We start from the raw sequence: 15,681 nt of genomic DNA, 5'->3' as shown, positions 1-15,681 counted from the left end.
TTGCCTTAAAAGGTCTTAGAATGCGGAATTCTGGGACTATGAATTAATGATGAAGTGAACTAGTGAAATAATGTGGAGTTTTTGCTTATATTCAACTTTCGCCTAAGCAATTTGCAATTCGTTTATTTTCTTTCTTGTTGATCTGACGACCTTAACACTTCTCATTTCACTAATTGGATGTTACGCCACAGTAAGCGGACTAACATTAACAATGAAAAATGATACTCTTTCTTTTGTATCTCTTTGGATATTTCATTCATCAATGAAATTGTTTCTTATCCCAAAAAAAAAAAAAAAAGGAAAAGGAAAAAGTGTAAGGTAGGTTAAGAACCAACCTCACATTTTCATTTTCTTTCAGGTTTTTTCCCCTCTCTTTGTCATTCAATTTTCTTTGCTTAGTTTCCATTGAATGTGTTCTTCTTCTTATATATTCATGTTATTATCAAGTTTGTGTTTGGAATGTAAGGTAGGTTATGTTTTCTATTTGATTTCGATATATATATATATATATATATATATATTTTTTTAGTCTCTACTTCATGCTCCATTGTTACTTTGTTCATCAAAATTTTGTTTCATTTCATGCTTTGCATGATTATTTTATCAATGTTTGGTCATGTATGATTATTATTATTATTATTTTCAAAACAGAAACGAACATAGGGATGTGAAAATTTAGGAACTAATGAGAAATAGTAACTGGAAGAACTTGAGTATTTTAGGAACTAATGGGATGTGAAAATTTTGCTTTGGAAAAGTTTGTTTATATAATAACATTTAGAGTACTGCCTTTCTTTGTTTCTTTCTCTTTTACAGTACTGGTACGCTTTTCCTTAATTTTCTATGTGTTTTGTTTGATGATTATTAGGATGACTTCATTCTCGGTAGACGAGACTTCAAATCAGAGTTGTTCTAGTCTAGTGTTAGGAAAAAGAAAACCGGTTAAACCACCATCATCGGTATGGGAACATTTTATAAAAGTAGAAGGATGTGATCCTAAATATCCTAGGGCTGCTTGTAAACATTGTGGGACTTCATATGCTTGTGATTCCAAAAGAAATGGTACCACTAATTTAAAAAGACGTTTAGAGAAATGTAAGATGTATGTAAATCCATTGAAAGATAATGTTGAAGGAGAGGGAGATTCTGAAAGTAGTTTGATGGCTGCATCATTCTCTCAAGAAAATTGTAGAAAAATGCTTGCTAGGATGGTTATTTTGGATGAATTGCCATTTAAGTTCGTAGAAAGTAAAGGGTTTCACCAATTTTGTCGGGCATTAAATCCAAAGTTTGTGATTCTATCAAGAGTAATCGTTGCAAAAGATTGTTTTCAAATGTATATGAAGGAGAAAAAAAGTTAAAAAATGCATTAACTCGAAGTGGCCAAAGAGTTTGTTTAACAACGGATACGTGGACTTCTGTGCAAAATATTAATTATATGGTTATAACGGCTCATTTCATTGATGATGATTGGAACTTGCACAAAAGAATTTTGAACTTTTGTCAAGTAGCTAATCATAAAGGAGATACCATAGGTAGAGCCATTGAAAAGTGCTTAGAAGGTTGGGGTATTGATAGGCTCTTTACTGTAACGGTTGATAATGCGAGTTCAAATGATGTAGCCATTGCCTACTTGGTTAAAAAGTTTAAAGGCAGAAATGGGTTGGTGTTGGATGGTGAATCTATTCACATTAGATGTTGTGCTCATATTCTTAACTTAATTGTTAGTGATGCCTTAAAAGATTTGCATGTGTCTATCATTCGAATCAGAAATGCTGTGAAGTATGTTAGATCATCTCCAGCTAGATTGCAAATATTTAAAGATTTTGCTAAAGAAGATAAGATGTCAACAAAAAATTGTCTTACAATGGATGTTCCGACACGATGGAATTCTACTTTTACTATGTTGGATGGAGCAATTAAGTGTCAAAAGACTTTTGAAAGATTGGAGGAGCATGACCCTAGTTATTTGCCAAAGGATGATATTCCTACTACTGAAGATTGGGATAATGCAAAAGTGTTTGTAAAGTTCCTAAAGACTTTTTCAGAGCTAACAATGAAGTTTTCTGCATTTATGTCTGTGACTTCAAACATATTTTTTCATGAACTTTGTTTGATCCAAGAAATAATTCGTGAATACTCATCGTATGAAAATGCATTATTGAGTCAAATGACATTAAGCATGCAGACAAAATTCAACAAGTATTGGGGTATAACTACAAGTGAGAAGACCAATTTATTATTGTATGTTTCTGTAGTTCTTGACCCTAGGTACAAGCTAGCTTATGTGAATTATTGTTTTAATGAATTTTTGGAGGAAGATTGTGCAAAAATATGGACGAATAAGGTTGAAGAAGCATTTCGTCGATTGTGTGATGATTATTATATGAGAATGTCAAAAGAAAAATATTCACAAACACAATCATGTACACCTATCGAAGGATTTGGCTTTCAAAGTCAAAGTGAAATACCTTCTATCTCATCTAGTGGATCTTATAAGGCACGTACTACTGTCCATGATAGATTTAAACAAAGTAACAAAACATGTCTAGATGATGCTAAAATCGAGGTGACTCGTTATCTGGATGAGGCTCGTATAGATTGTATGAGCGATGAATATTTAGATTTGCTAACTTGGTGGAAGGTGAATTCCTCTCAATTTAAGATCATTAGCCAAGTAGCTAGGGACATCTATAGTATTCCTATATCAACTATGCCTTTTGAGTCTGCCTTTAGCACTAGAGGACGGGTGTTAGATTCTTTTCGAAGTTTTTTAACTCCTCAAACTGTAGAGGCACTCATTTGTGCTCAGAATTGGATTCAGTCTAAACCTTTGGATGACATGACTGAAGAAATTGATGGGGCTGAAGAAATAGATGAAGGTAATATTCTTTTTGAAGTACGCGTTTAAAATTTTCAATTATCCTATATAAGCTAATTGTTTGTCATTTTGATCTAGAATTCATAAACATAGGAAAGGAGATGGAAGCTGCATTTAAGAATTTGAATAATGACTCTATGGTTTACTTTAAATCCCTACTCTCAAATCTTTATTTATATTTTTTAAAAATTGTTAACTTGTTAAATATCGAATCCTGTTTTTTTAGAGTCTTGAAGCTCAGTGATGGAAGCACTTTGGGTTTTCATGTATTTTCGAAATGAAAGGTAGGAATGGGGATGATCCTGTATTTTTGAAACAACATGAGCACAAGTCCTTTGTACTTTCGAAAAAAATCTGGGGCAATGAAGCAAAGAAGAAACCAAGGAAACAGAGTGAAAGCTAGCAATTCAGTGTCTATAAGCTCGCCAAGAGTGGATGTGGAAGCAGGGAAGCTTAAAGAGATTATTAACTATAATAATGTTGAGAGTAAGATTTTACCAGAGGAGTTTCTATCTGAATATCCATGGCTGAAAGCTTCTTTCATGGTGGAGAATGATAAGTTTCATTCAGAAGGGTTACTGCGCCTTGTTAGAGAAAGAATGCCATCAATTGGGAGTGAAGATTTGAAGATTTTCTTCAGCTTTTGTTTCTGGTTTATTCTGATTCCATATATTTTGGCTCATTGGTAGCATTAGAATGGAGATTTGAAGTAGCCAAAGATTATATTCACAATATATTTTAGGTAAAGATTATATTCACAATATATTTTAGGTATATTTTTCATTTATCTAGAACGATTTCTTTATTTAATATAACTTTACAAATGGGGTTTTTCTTCCTTTCCTTAATTTTTCTAAAAAAATTGAAATGAAAATGTTAGAGTGCTTCTGCCAAATGAAGATTATTATCTAATGTGAATTTTTAAATTACCGCAGAGGAGATAAGTGCTAGAAGAAGAAGAAGAAGAAAAAAAAAAGGATCCGACCCGACCCGACCCATTCGGCCCAACCCGAATGTGGGTCGGGTCGGGGGTCGGATCAGGTTTCAGAATTAACCGTACATTTCGGGTCGGGTCGGTTTTGAAGAAAACCCGACCCCACCTGACCCAATTACACCCCTACAAAATGCATGCAATTTATTTCATGAAATCTCAACACCTAATTAATTCATTAACTATTAATGGAATTAATGGCTTCTAAATACGTTATAAGCTACCACATTTTCCACTAACATTTAGTTAATAGGTATATTAGTCAAAGGGCAATTTGGTCATTTTGACCAATTAAGTCAAAGTCAAACTTTGACTTTTCTTAGTCAAAAATCAACTTTTTGACTTTTTGCTATTTTATTCGTCTTGACTAATTTCAACCTCCTGAGTATGAATCCGCATTCATTTTTCTAAAATTCAAATCATATTTGAATATAAATCCGGTTAAAGTTTTGTTTTTCAAAGTGAAAAGTCAACATGTTGACTTTTACAACTTTGACAGTTTTAAAACTTTCCAAGCTTCTAAATATGAATCCATATTCATATTTTTATTATTTAAATCATATTTAAACATAAAGCATGAAGTTTATATTTACCAACTTATATCATATACACTTGTCGGTTTCTTTCTCTTTACCTAATTCGAACAATTCGAGTTATATTCCAACATATTGTTCTTAGTTGAATCCATATGAGCTAGTAGAGGAACCTAATGGACCTATAGATCATGGGCTCCAACAATTCTTAGATTAACTGGCTAAACTCTTTTAGACAAAGCTTAATCAACATTCGTTAACTAATGAGTCATTTCACTAAAAACTCTTAGTTGCACTCCCCTCACTATAGATATATTTCTGTCCACCTGATATAACCATGATGAGTAAGTTGATCCTTCACAAGTTGTTTGTAATCTTGGCTGGGTCAAAATACCGTTTTACCCCTAAGATTACATCTTGCTTTTTAAGACCCACTAATCCACTATTGAATAATTGGTTTAAGGTCCAACCTATAAACCTGAATCCTTCTCGGACCAATGAGAAGGTGGAGCTCCTTGTTCAAGACTTGGATTCAGTTCTTAAGGGAACAATCTATCTACTATCTCAGAAGTGGGTAGGAGCGAATTCCGTTTTGCACCCTATGTCCCTAACTATCCACTCGATCTTAACCCTGAAATGGGAGGCTTATTGGGCCAGCGATGATTAGCTGCCCTCACCTATGCAGATCTAAGGATACTACTGACTGAACAAAAGTTCATAGTTAGCTCATGACTAAGATCAAGTTACCTAGGTCATTATAAATAAAATAGTTAGTTTATAGTTTACGGCGTTATAACTAAAAGTGACTATTTCGTGGTTCCAATCTTATGCAAACCATTTACATAGGACGCCCCCACTCCCATGTCCCTACATGAATGATTTATGATTACATCGTTTGTACTAACTACGGAGCAGGCCGCATTCATAGTATTTTTCCAGAATATGGCGTCCAACCTTATTCATACATTATAGACTATTTGGGCTATTAACTCGAACTTAATCCATGATTATGCCTCTATATAAAGTTCAAGTGTATTGACAAACTTAGTAAAATAGCATCGGGACCTTAATTTATTGGTTTTAAGATTATAGCATTCAATAATAAATTTTATTAAATCAAACAACAAAGTACGAGTTTTAGGACATAAATTCCAACAAACCTCTTATATTTCTTCTCTTTCTTCCAACTTAACCTTTCCCATTTCTTCTTCCTCCTCTCTCCTTTTCCCTTTTACACCCTATCTCTTCTTCATCCATCCACCTCCTTCTCTCTCCATTTTCTTTTTCCATTTTTAGTCGTTCGCCTTATTCTTTCTTCATTTTGATTCTTCATTTTTGCCGCCAATCTACTCCCTTCCTTTCAGTCCAAATTTTTTTCTCCACAACGGAGTCCTCTTTGGCCATCGATCTACCATTCCTCTCAAATTCACCCCATTTGGTCGCCGATCTCCTTCCTCTTTACCCCTTTCGGTCGTGAACTTCCACTCTCCACCATTTAACGGTACATATTCCTTGATTTATCTTCCTTTTTTTCAGTATCAATTCGGTACTGATTTCTCTTCTCCTTTAGTCTCTAACTTCCACCGTTGGTATGGGTTTCATCAACTGGCCCTATTTCAAAAATGTTTGTGGCCTTTATACCCTTCTCGTAGGTTGGTTTTTGGTTGATCGATCATTTTGGTGCCATGCATGGCTTGTCTTCTAGACTTGTTGCCCGAATCTGTTACTTATCCTTCATCTTCCCCTTGCTGCTCGGATCACCCCATTGTCGCGTTGATTTCCCTCTTACGATGAGTGACAGATACTACCTCAGTTGGGGCCCTGGTGGTTCTAAGCAAGGTAGGGATTAAGGTAAGGATTTCTTCCTTTTTTTCAACGTCGATGATGAGAAAATGAAAATTGATTCATGTTTGATTTCACATTCCTTGTTACTTCCGTCTTAGTGATGTATTCTACTAACCGATTGTTCCATTTTATTTTTTTATTTACTTCAAAAATAAAAATGCATCTATTGAATGAAATTTCCTTTAGACATGCTGTTGAAGTTCTTGGTGCCTTGTCATATACAAATAGTAGTGTTTTTTTTATATATAGTTGCATATGCTTCCTTGATACGGCCTGTTGAAGTCGTTGGTGCTCTATTTCCATATTTTTGCATCTGTTGAAGGGGGTTTCCTTTATATGACAATGTCCTTGATTTTTTTTTGTTGAAATGTTTACTGTTTGTGTGCATTATATATATACTTCCCATGTTTAATTTTTTGTTGCTGAAGACCGAATTGGTGTCCTGTAGTATGCTTTGATGATCACATATGTCTACTGTTTTGTTCTTCTTTCTCTCTAACTTGTGTTATCTCTCTTTGACTTCTTTGACCCTATTTTGATTCTATCGTGTTGTCTACTCCATTTATGACATTTATCGTAGCTGTACTTATTTGGTATGGTCTTTAATGGAGCATTAGCTTCTGATTTTTACTCCTCCATACATACCTTGTGTGTAGTTGGCATCTATGGTATCATGTTTTCCCTTTTCATATTCATATCCATGCCTTTCATGTTACCACATTTGATTGCCGTGTTACATTCTACTTCTTAACTTGTGGTTGACTTTATTGTGTGCGTGTCATGCCTTTCATATCACCGCATTTGATGACATTGCATACTTGATGATTATTTCATATTCATATAAAGTTCAATTTCATGATACTGAACGAACTTCCTTCCTCTAAGGCACAACAAAAAAATTTTGATTTATATTTTTGTTTATATTTTTTATGCACATGTAACTTTTAACAGTTTGTTATTTGTCATGCATACGCGTTGGTAGGTCTAGAGTCAAAGGTATACGTCCACGTCTTTTTCCATATTTTTCCTTTCCACACATTAGTGGTCAATGCGGTTAACGATCATAACGAATGTTTGTTGTTTGTCTTTTGTAGAGCGCGTGAGTACGTATCGTGATCTATCTGGAGGTACTAGAGTATCTACGTCTTCACGCATAAGGTATTTAAACATGCATTTCCTTGCTTTTTTGTTCTGTTTTAGTACGTGTGTAATTAAATTCCCTGTTGACACTCACACTTTTGTATTTCAGATTTTCACATTAACTTTGTTAAAATTTACATATTAGGAGATGGTAACTGTTTTAAGCATGTTGTTCACTTCATACATGTTTGTTTCTTTCTCCTGCCATGCCATGTTATGCATTTACACATCATGTTTTTACATGTTAATGCCACAAACATGTATGTGATTTTACATGTTATGCATTTACATATCTACTTGCCTTTGTTGTTTTGATAAAACAAAAAACAATTTCAAAATAACATATCTATTTTTCAATTTTGTTTTGATGACAAAAAAAAAAAAAAAAATTAACATACCTTCCTTCAATTTTTGTTTTCATGAAAAGAAAAAAAAAAGAAATCACATATCCACTTTTACATTAACTTTTTTTTTTGTAAGACACACAAATAAAAAATCAAAAATTACCTATCTAATTATCACAGTTGTTATCATGAAGTAACGAAAAAAAAAAATAAAAGAAATCACATATCTATTATTCAAATTTTCATAATGGAAGGGCATTTCCTATGTTTGTCATTATTATAATTTTCATATTTGTTTAGAAAAAAAAATTAAATAAGCAACATTTGCAATAGTGTGATAATTTCAATAATAATATCATTACAATTTTTTTTGATAGATTGAGAAAACTTTTTGAACGGTTTTTAATGAAACGACTAAATGTGAAAACGATAGTTATTGCATAACCTGGATTCTAGAGAAGGTGATAAACATTTACACTGCACAATTACATAGAAAAAATAATACACATTCAGTAGACATACCTCAAAATTTTGAACATGGTGAACGCACGTACAACTACACCATCTAGGATCTCATACACATTTTTGTTGATAGCTTCTTACCATCTCCTTGATCGTTAGTAGGTTTCCCCCTCATAATAGATAGAAAATGGATCTAAATGAAATTGTCATTATTGTCACTGCCTTCACAATCAACCAACGACAGATGCTATTGATATTGGAGGCACTGTTGAATGACCATAAGAGGATATCTCAAATACCATCCAACACTAGGAATAGAATTAAGCACCTAGCATACTTTCGCATGATACACGCATCTAACCTTGTGAGTCGACAAAGTACACAGATGGACAGATGATGTTTTGTAATTCTGTGCCATCTACTCCGAACAACGATCGATTTAGAATCGATAGAAGTCATCGACGTTGAGGAGATGGTCGTTATCTTCCTTCATGTGTTGGCTCACGATATGAAGAATCGTCAGATTCAAAGGGAGTTCATACAGTCCGGTGAGACAATCTAGAGGCATTTCAACATTGTTTTTATGGTTGTGCTTCGTCTACATGACATCTTATTAGCGCAACCATAACCTATGAAAAGTGCATGCACAGATGTGAGGTGGCAGTCTTTTGAGGTTAGGGCGAAAATAACTTACATTTTTTTGATATACAACGAACTTGTCCAACTTCTTATTTGTCGTTCGATATTCGTTGTAGAATTGTCTAGGGGCATTAAATGGCACGTACATCAAAGTTAATGTGTCCAAAGTTGATCGACCAAGGTATCAAACCCGAAAGAGTGAAGTGGCAACGAATGTCCTCGACGTATGCGATACGAAGGGGGACTTTGTTTTCGTCTTAGTCGGTTGGGATGGATCTACAGCGGCTCGCGTAACCTACTAGATGCAATTTTACGACCTAACGATCTGAAGGTTCTAAAGGGTAAGATCAAATGTTTCTACTAACCCACGTTAAATAATTTTGAATTTTTTTTCCTTTAATTAACAGCTTAACACTATGCAACCTCATATCCCCAGGGTTTTACTACCTATGAACCGTGGGATACCCAAATGTTAAGGGTTTTTTGGCGTTGTATAGAGGCCAATGATATCATCTACAAGAGTGGTATGGTGTCGGGAACGCTCTAACAATATCGAAGGAGTTATTCAACATGAAACATTCTTCTACATGAAATGTCATTGAAAGAGCGTTCGGGCTATTGAAAGGCCGATGGACAATACTACGAGGAAAGTCCTACTACCCGGTTCAAGTCAAATGTCAGACTATTATGGCTTGTTGTCTACTCCATAATTTAATAAATCGAAAGATGACAAATGCTGACATATTGGAGGACGAAGATGATGGTAACTCGACATATGCACTACTAGCGGTGACGACATTAACTACATTGAGGTCTCAAAGGAGTGGACTCAATGGAGAATACCTTTGCAGAGTCAATGTTTAACGAATGACAGTTGCGTAACAACTAGTATCATTTGTTTTGTAGAAGACCCCCATTATTAAGACGGTTGTACTATGCATATTCCCATTCTTTTTCCTTATCGTCTTATTGTGTGTACTGAAAATTTGTTTTTCATAACTTTGACGTTGATGTTTAATTATCATACTACTTCGTTGGTTTATATTTTTATATGCATTTGTTACTTACAAAACTTTTAGTGATTCAATTGGTTTATCAGAATGGCCAGTTAACTCGTCTAGGAACCCTAAGCATCCAGGGACGAAGGCACAGGAGACATGCCTAGTAGACTGCCCAGTCGACTTGATAAACGTGGGGGTTGGAGGTCGGATAACTAGACCTTTTTGTCGAGTTATATATCACAATTGGTGAGGACGTTGGAGAAAGAATACCTAGATGCATATTAACTACCACTGTCATCAAAAGCAGAATAAAATTATTCAAAAAGACATTATAGGCCATTGTCAAAATAAGGGGACCAGCGTGTAGTGACTTCGGATGGAACGATGAAATGAAGTGCATCATTGCAGAGAGGGACGTGTTCGGCAATTGGATCCGAGTAAGATGCAAAACTTAATTATATGATTAATGCGATATAATGAAATACTAATCACAATGTTTTTTTTTCTTTGCTATTTTTGCAGACGCATCCTGCAGCAAAAAGACTCCTCAACAAGCCCTTCCCACATTATGACGAGTTATTGTACGTCTTCGGTAAATATCATGCGACAGAGGCCCGTGTAGAGATATTTGCGGACATCGAGTCGAACGTGCCAGGACCTAGAGACGTTGTCAAAGTAAATGATGGCCCAGATACGGAGTTCCTAGATATGTGCAACCCTAAGATGAACTTGTCGCAGGACGACATGATGACCGAACGATCTAGTAGGTCCAGCGATTGTAAGTCGGGTTCTAGCGATCAAAAGAGAAAGCACACATGTAGGCATTCGAGACTTATAACCTCATTTGGGACGCCATGGAAAGTGAGAATAATCAACTTAGGGCCATTGCAAAATGGCCAAATAAAGCTGGCCAGAAAGAAGACGCTATGCTGTAAGAGGTCCATTTCGAGCCTGAGTGTGGAGGGCCTCAGTAAATGCATGATGATAGTGGCGGAGAAGGTGTTGCTTATGAAAAGCTTCATCAAGATGCCCGATCTAATGAAGGCCACATACTACAGGGTCCTTCGTGATAACCCATGACTATGTTTTGCTCTCCTTCGCATGACTTGTATTTGTTCCTTTCGTCCTTAGATTCGTGTTTTTTTTTCTTAATTTGCATTATATGTTTGTATGCTGTAATCGACATTCACTATTTTATGTTGAATTATTTTTCAATATTGCATGATGAGTAATCAATTAATTTATGGAGAAGGTTGGCAAATTCTGCGTACTGGACTATAAAATTATCTAATTTACCTTAAAATTCATAAAGTCCTAAATGGGCTATAAAATTTCATAAATGTATGATCTAATTTACCTTATTATCCACTTCCATTAAAAATATGAAATAAATAAAAAATAAAAAAAATAAAAAAGGAATGTGCATGGGCATTATAGGCGTGAAGTATGGTAAGTGATTAGTTCTATTATGGTAAGTGATTTATTAGATATCATACGTAAATATGGTAAGTAATTAATTCTATTATGGTAATATTATAATCAAAATTACTTCTTAATTATTTTTGTTTTGGTGATTTTGTTAAAAAATTCTTCCCTACCATCTTTCTCACTTTCCAATCTCTCTCTCCGTTCATTTTTTTTCTTTTGTTTTGCATTGATTTTCATATATTCCACATAATTAGTATATATTTAATAATACGGTGTATATTTTATGATATCAATTTGTTTATATATTTTATTTAAAACATTCATATCTTACATAGTAAGTAATATTTATGTTTGAAAGAATAGTAATTATATATGAAGGTTGTTTATGTTTATAGCAACGTGGATGAGAAAAAATTAGGATGAGTATAAGTAATATATACCATTAAAACATTAGTTGTTCTCTGGTATATGTAATGTTGAGAAAAACTGAATATGTTTGCGATATAGGGACTTTAATGAAAGAATTGAAGATCCAAGGAACTGCATGAAAAAGTGGCTAAATGAGGAGATATGTTAAATTGGTTTATGAATAGACATGAAATAATACATTGCATATTTGATGAATGAAAGGTTGTGTTTTCAATTTGTTAAATTGGTTTATGTATTTTATTTCAAATATTCATATTATATGTAATAAATAATAAGTTATGTTTGAAACAATAATGGTTATGTATGAAGGATAGTATATTAAATATAATAAATTAAGGAACTTTAATTAGTACAATCGATGAAAATTTATGAAAAAAATATGGAAATAAAATAATTGAACTAAAAAATGGAATATGAATATTTCGAATAAAAGTCTGAAACAACATACTAAAAGTCTAATAATAAGAAGGAAAAACTAGTTCAATAAGGAAAACTTATATCTCTTTCGGTTATGACCAACACATCCATAACGACCACATTTAATGTGTCTCTTGAACTCCATTTTAGAAGGAATTTTAATCTTCTTTGGTAGACCAACTTAATGTTTTACATTCGGCAGGAGGATGACAACTTCAATTTCTGTATTATTGAATATATGTAGTAGTATATTTGTAACAAATCACAAAACATAAACGTATTATGCAATAGTATATATGTAAGAAATCAAAGATAATACTAATCGGATCGAGAAAAAAATAAAGAAAACGATACGAAACATGAAGGGAAAAAATTGAACTATATGTGTCACTAAATATATGTTATTGTATATACACAAATGTATATACTGATAACATCATCTGTGTATTAGTGATATATAATGAAATTCAACTACAATTTATGTATTATTGAATATATGTCATAGTATATATATAACAAATCACAGAACATAAATATGAATAAGATGACCGGAACATGCCGTAATTAAATAAAATATTAAGAACATAAAAAGATAATATATATATATATATATATATATATATATATAATAGTATATATATGTAACAAATTATAGAATATAAATATAATATTTAGTGGTATACCATAGTATCTGCGAATGACGAGACATTTAATAAAAAATCTATGTTGAACATGACAGAAAGATGAACTGAACAATAAAAAATTAAACAAAATATGACGAACACAATCATAATACGCTGTAAATAAAGAAAATATGCCAGACATGAAAGAAATATATGATAAACATTACTCGAAGGCACTATAATTAAACAAAAAAAATGAAAAACATCCTCGAAATATATTAAAAACATGACCAGAAGGGGCCAGCGAGGGCATGTGCCCCCCTCACATTATCGGTTTTTATATTTTAATATTAACTTTGAAATGGAAAATTTCAATATATATATTATATAATGGTTTATATTTACTAATTTTTTGTTATAGTGTAGTGGATGTGCCCCACTTTATAACCTTCAAGTTAAGGGTTCAAATTTTACATATTGCAACTATTTTAACAAATATCAAATTTGTTCCTAAACTGTCACAAAATATATTTTATTCCAAATATCATTAATTTTCTTTCATAAAATATCAAATATCTTTCAAATTTTTAATAATTTTTTCTCTAGAAAGTAGTTTTATTCCAAATATCAATAATTTTCTTCAAATATCTTACCAAATTTCAATAATTTTATTTCTCCAAATACTCCAAATGTCAATTTTATTGTTAAATTTCAATAATGTCATAAAAGAAAGATAATTTATTAATAAGAGGAAAAAAAACTTAACTAAGATAAAACTCTACTTATTTTCTAGCCATCATTTGTTATCTAACAAATATTTAGAAAAAATGCAACAAAGTCGTGATCTAAACTTTCACTCTTTCAACAATATTCTATGAAAAAGGTATTATTCTTTCTTTTCATTCCTTTTTCTTTTTTTTTTTTGATACAATTTTTAAATTCACCATTTACGTAACTTATGTATATATTTATTCAATTTTCTACTATGAATATTGTGAAAACTCGACTACGCAATTGAATGGGAGATCAATGGATGAATGGTTGTCTTCTAATTTATATCGAGAAAAATTTATTGGATAAGTTAGACAATAAATTTATCATGTATCAATTTTAAAACATGAAAACTCGTAAAGGACAATTGTAATATTAAATTAATTAATCTTTGAAGCTAACGAAATGATGAAATAAATTGAGAAATTGATGAACGAAATCGAAAACAGTGAAGAACGAAATTGAAAATGAAAATAGTGAAGGACGTTTCAGCTGGAATTGGGCTTATTTGAAGGCTCCGGAATTGATTGAAGAAACTACCTGAATTGATGAAAAATTTGTTGCTGGCGCTGTTAAATTTAATTAATAAAGTATTTCCATATTAGAAGATATTTTATTTGATAATATTTGCAAATCTACAAACGTAATTTTGAATATAATTAAAATTGTATATTAATTATTAGCATAAGTAGGAAGTAATAAATTACATAATAAATTCAATATAATGTAAATAAGGAAATATTTTATATTCAATTTCGAAAATCATATATAATTAATAATTATGATAGGTTATAATTGTCCTAAAAATATATGAAATCCTAATCAAGAAAATAAATTTTATTTTAGGACATTAGTGAAATTTTCTAATGAAACTAAGTATTTTCTCTAAATCTTTCTAAATCTAATGAGCTAAAAGATATAAATAATTTGATAGTATGACTATGAAACAATCCATTCAATCAAACTTTAGATTGATGGGTATGTTTTTTTTTATACGTATTAATTACATATCGGATGTTTAAATGGATTGAAATTTTGGACTTCGACTTGATTATTATTTGGACATTTGTACTAATTCTATATATTTTATGTATTTCCATCCTATTTAAGTATAATTATTTGACAAATTTCCCAAGAATTATAATTAGTTATTGTTTTGAAATGAATAATTAAACTTGAATGAAAATATATTATTGAAATAATATACAAATAGAGAAGACAATTTTTTTCCTTCGACCCCTCAATTATAAGATCCATAATATACTATAGTGGTAAGCACATCTTACATTTTTACATGAAAATCATACTTAATTACAAAGCAATAATAAAAAAATAGAAAAACCTAGTTTTTTGGCATCCTTATGCCACTTTTTATTTTTTGCAAATGATGCTTATGACTATTCTATCTTTAGTTTCCCACGTTTACGTTCTTCTTTGAATTCCCATTAATTTCTTTGCATCTTTTTTATTGGGTCGATTGCTTAAAAAATCTATAAATGAAGAAATATACATCAACATATTTCTATATAAAAATAGGGAACAAAATAAAATTAAGAAAAAAAATTAGAAGAAAATAAAATGCATGATTTGATTTTTTCTTCACAGTCTTAACTTTTTGTTGTGACTAGTGAACCTGAATAGAAAAGAAAAAGAATGAGATATTTATACCCAAGGATTTGAAAAGGAAAAGAAATTGAAATGTTGTAAGAAATACAAAATAATTAATATGAGAGAAAGGAATATGAATAGATGGGAGATAGAGGGATATGAATTGTTTTATAAGATATTTAATTTTTAATTAATTTATAAAATGTAAATGAAAAACCATTTAAGTGATTTGGAACAGAGCGTTCGGGAGAGGGTTGGGTTATGGAGAGTTAGTGTTATGATGAAACAAATGTTATGATAAATCTAATTTTATAATAACATGTGTTTAGAAAAAGAATTTAGGGAAAAATATAATTTTATGATAATATGAGTTTAGGGGAAATATTTAATGAGAGAATTAAAAGAGATAGTATTATAGAGAATTAAAAAAAGTTTAAAAAGAAGGAGAAAGAAAGAAGAAAAATAATTATAATAACCCAATCCTTCTTTAGAGACCTCGGGCAAAACGGCCCTAAAAGTATAATGGACAGAAAAAAAGCATCACGCGCGTATATACTATATGAAAGAAA

The 15,681-nt window shown here is 31.8% G+C and overlaps 1 protein-coding gene across 1 annotated transcript; it reads left to right on the top strand.

Annotated features, from left to right (window-relative positions):
* Nucleotides 1–1,100: 1,100 nt before the first annotated feature.
* On the top strand, nt 1,101–3,125 carry LOC127149719 (zinc finger BED domain-containing protein RICESLEEPER 2-like). The gene is made up of 5 exons (XM_051085585.1): nt 1,101–1,248; nt 1,512–2,271; nt 2,488–2,882; nt 2,960–3,021; nt 3,108–3,125. Exons 1-5 carry the CDS (start codon nt 1,101–1,103, stop codon nt 3,123–3,125), a joined length of 1,383 nt encoding a protein of 460 aa, XP_050941542.1.
* Nucleotides 3,126–15,681: the final 12,556 nt, after the last annotated feature.

The sequence above is a fragment of the Cucumis melo genome, chromosome 6 (assembly GCF_025177605.1).
Source record: "Cucumis melo cultivar AY chromosome 6, USDA_Cmelo_AY_1.0, whole genome shotgun sequence".
NCBI classification, from domain to species: Eukaryota; Viridiplantae; Streptophyta; class Magnoliopsida; order Cucurbitales; family Cucurbitaceae; genus Cucumis; species Cucumis melo.
This window is presented reverse-complemented; position numbering and strand designations above follow the sequence as displayed.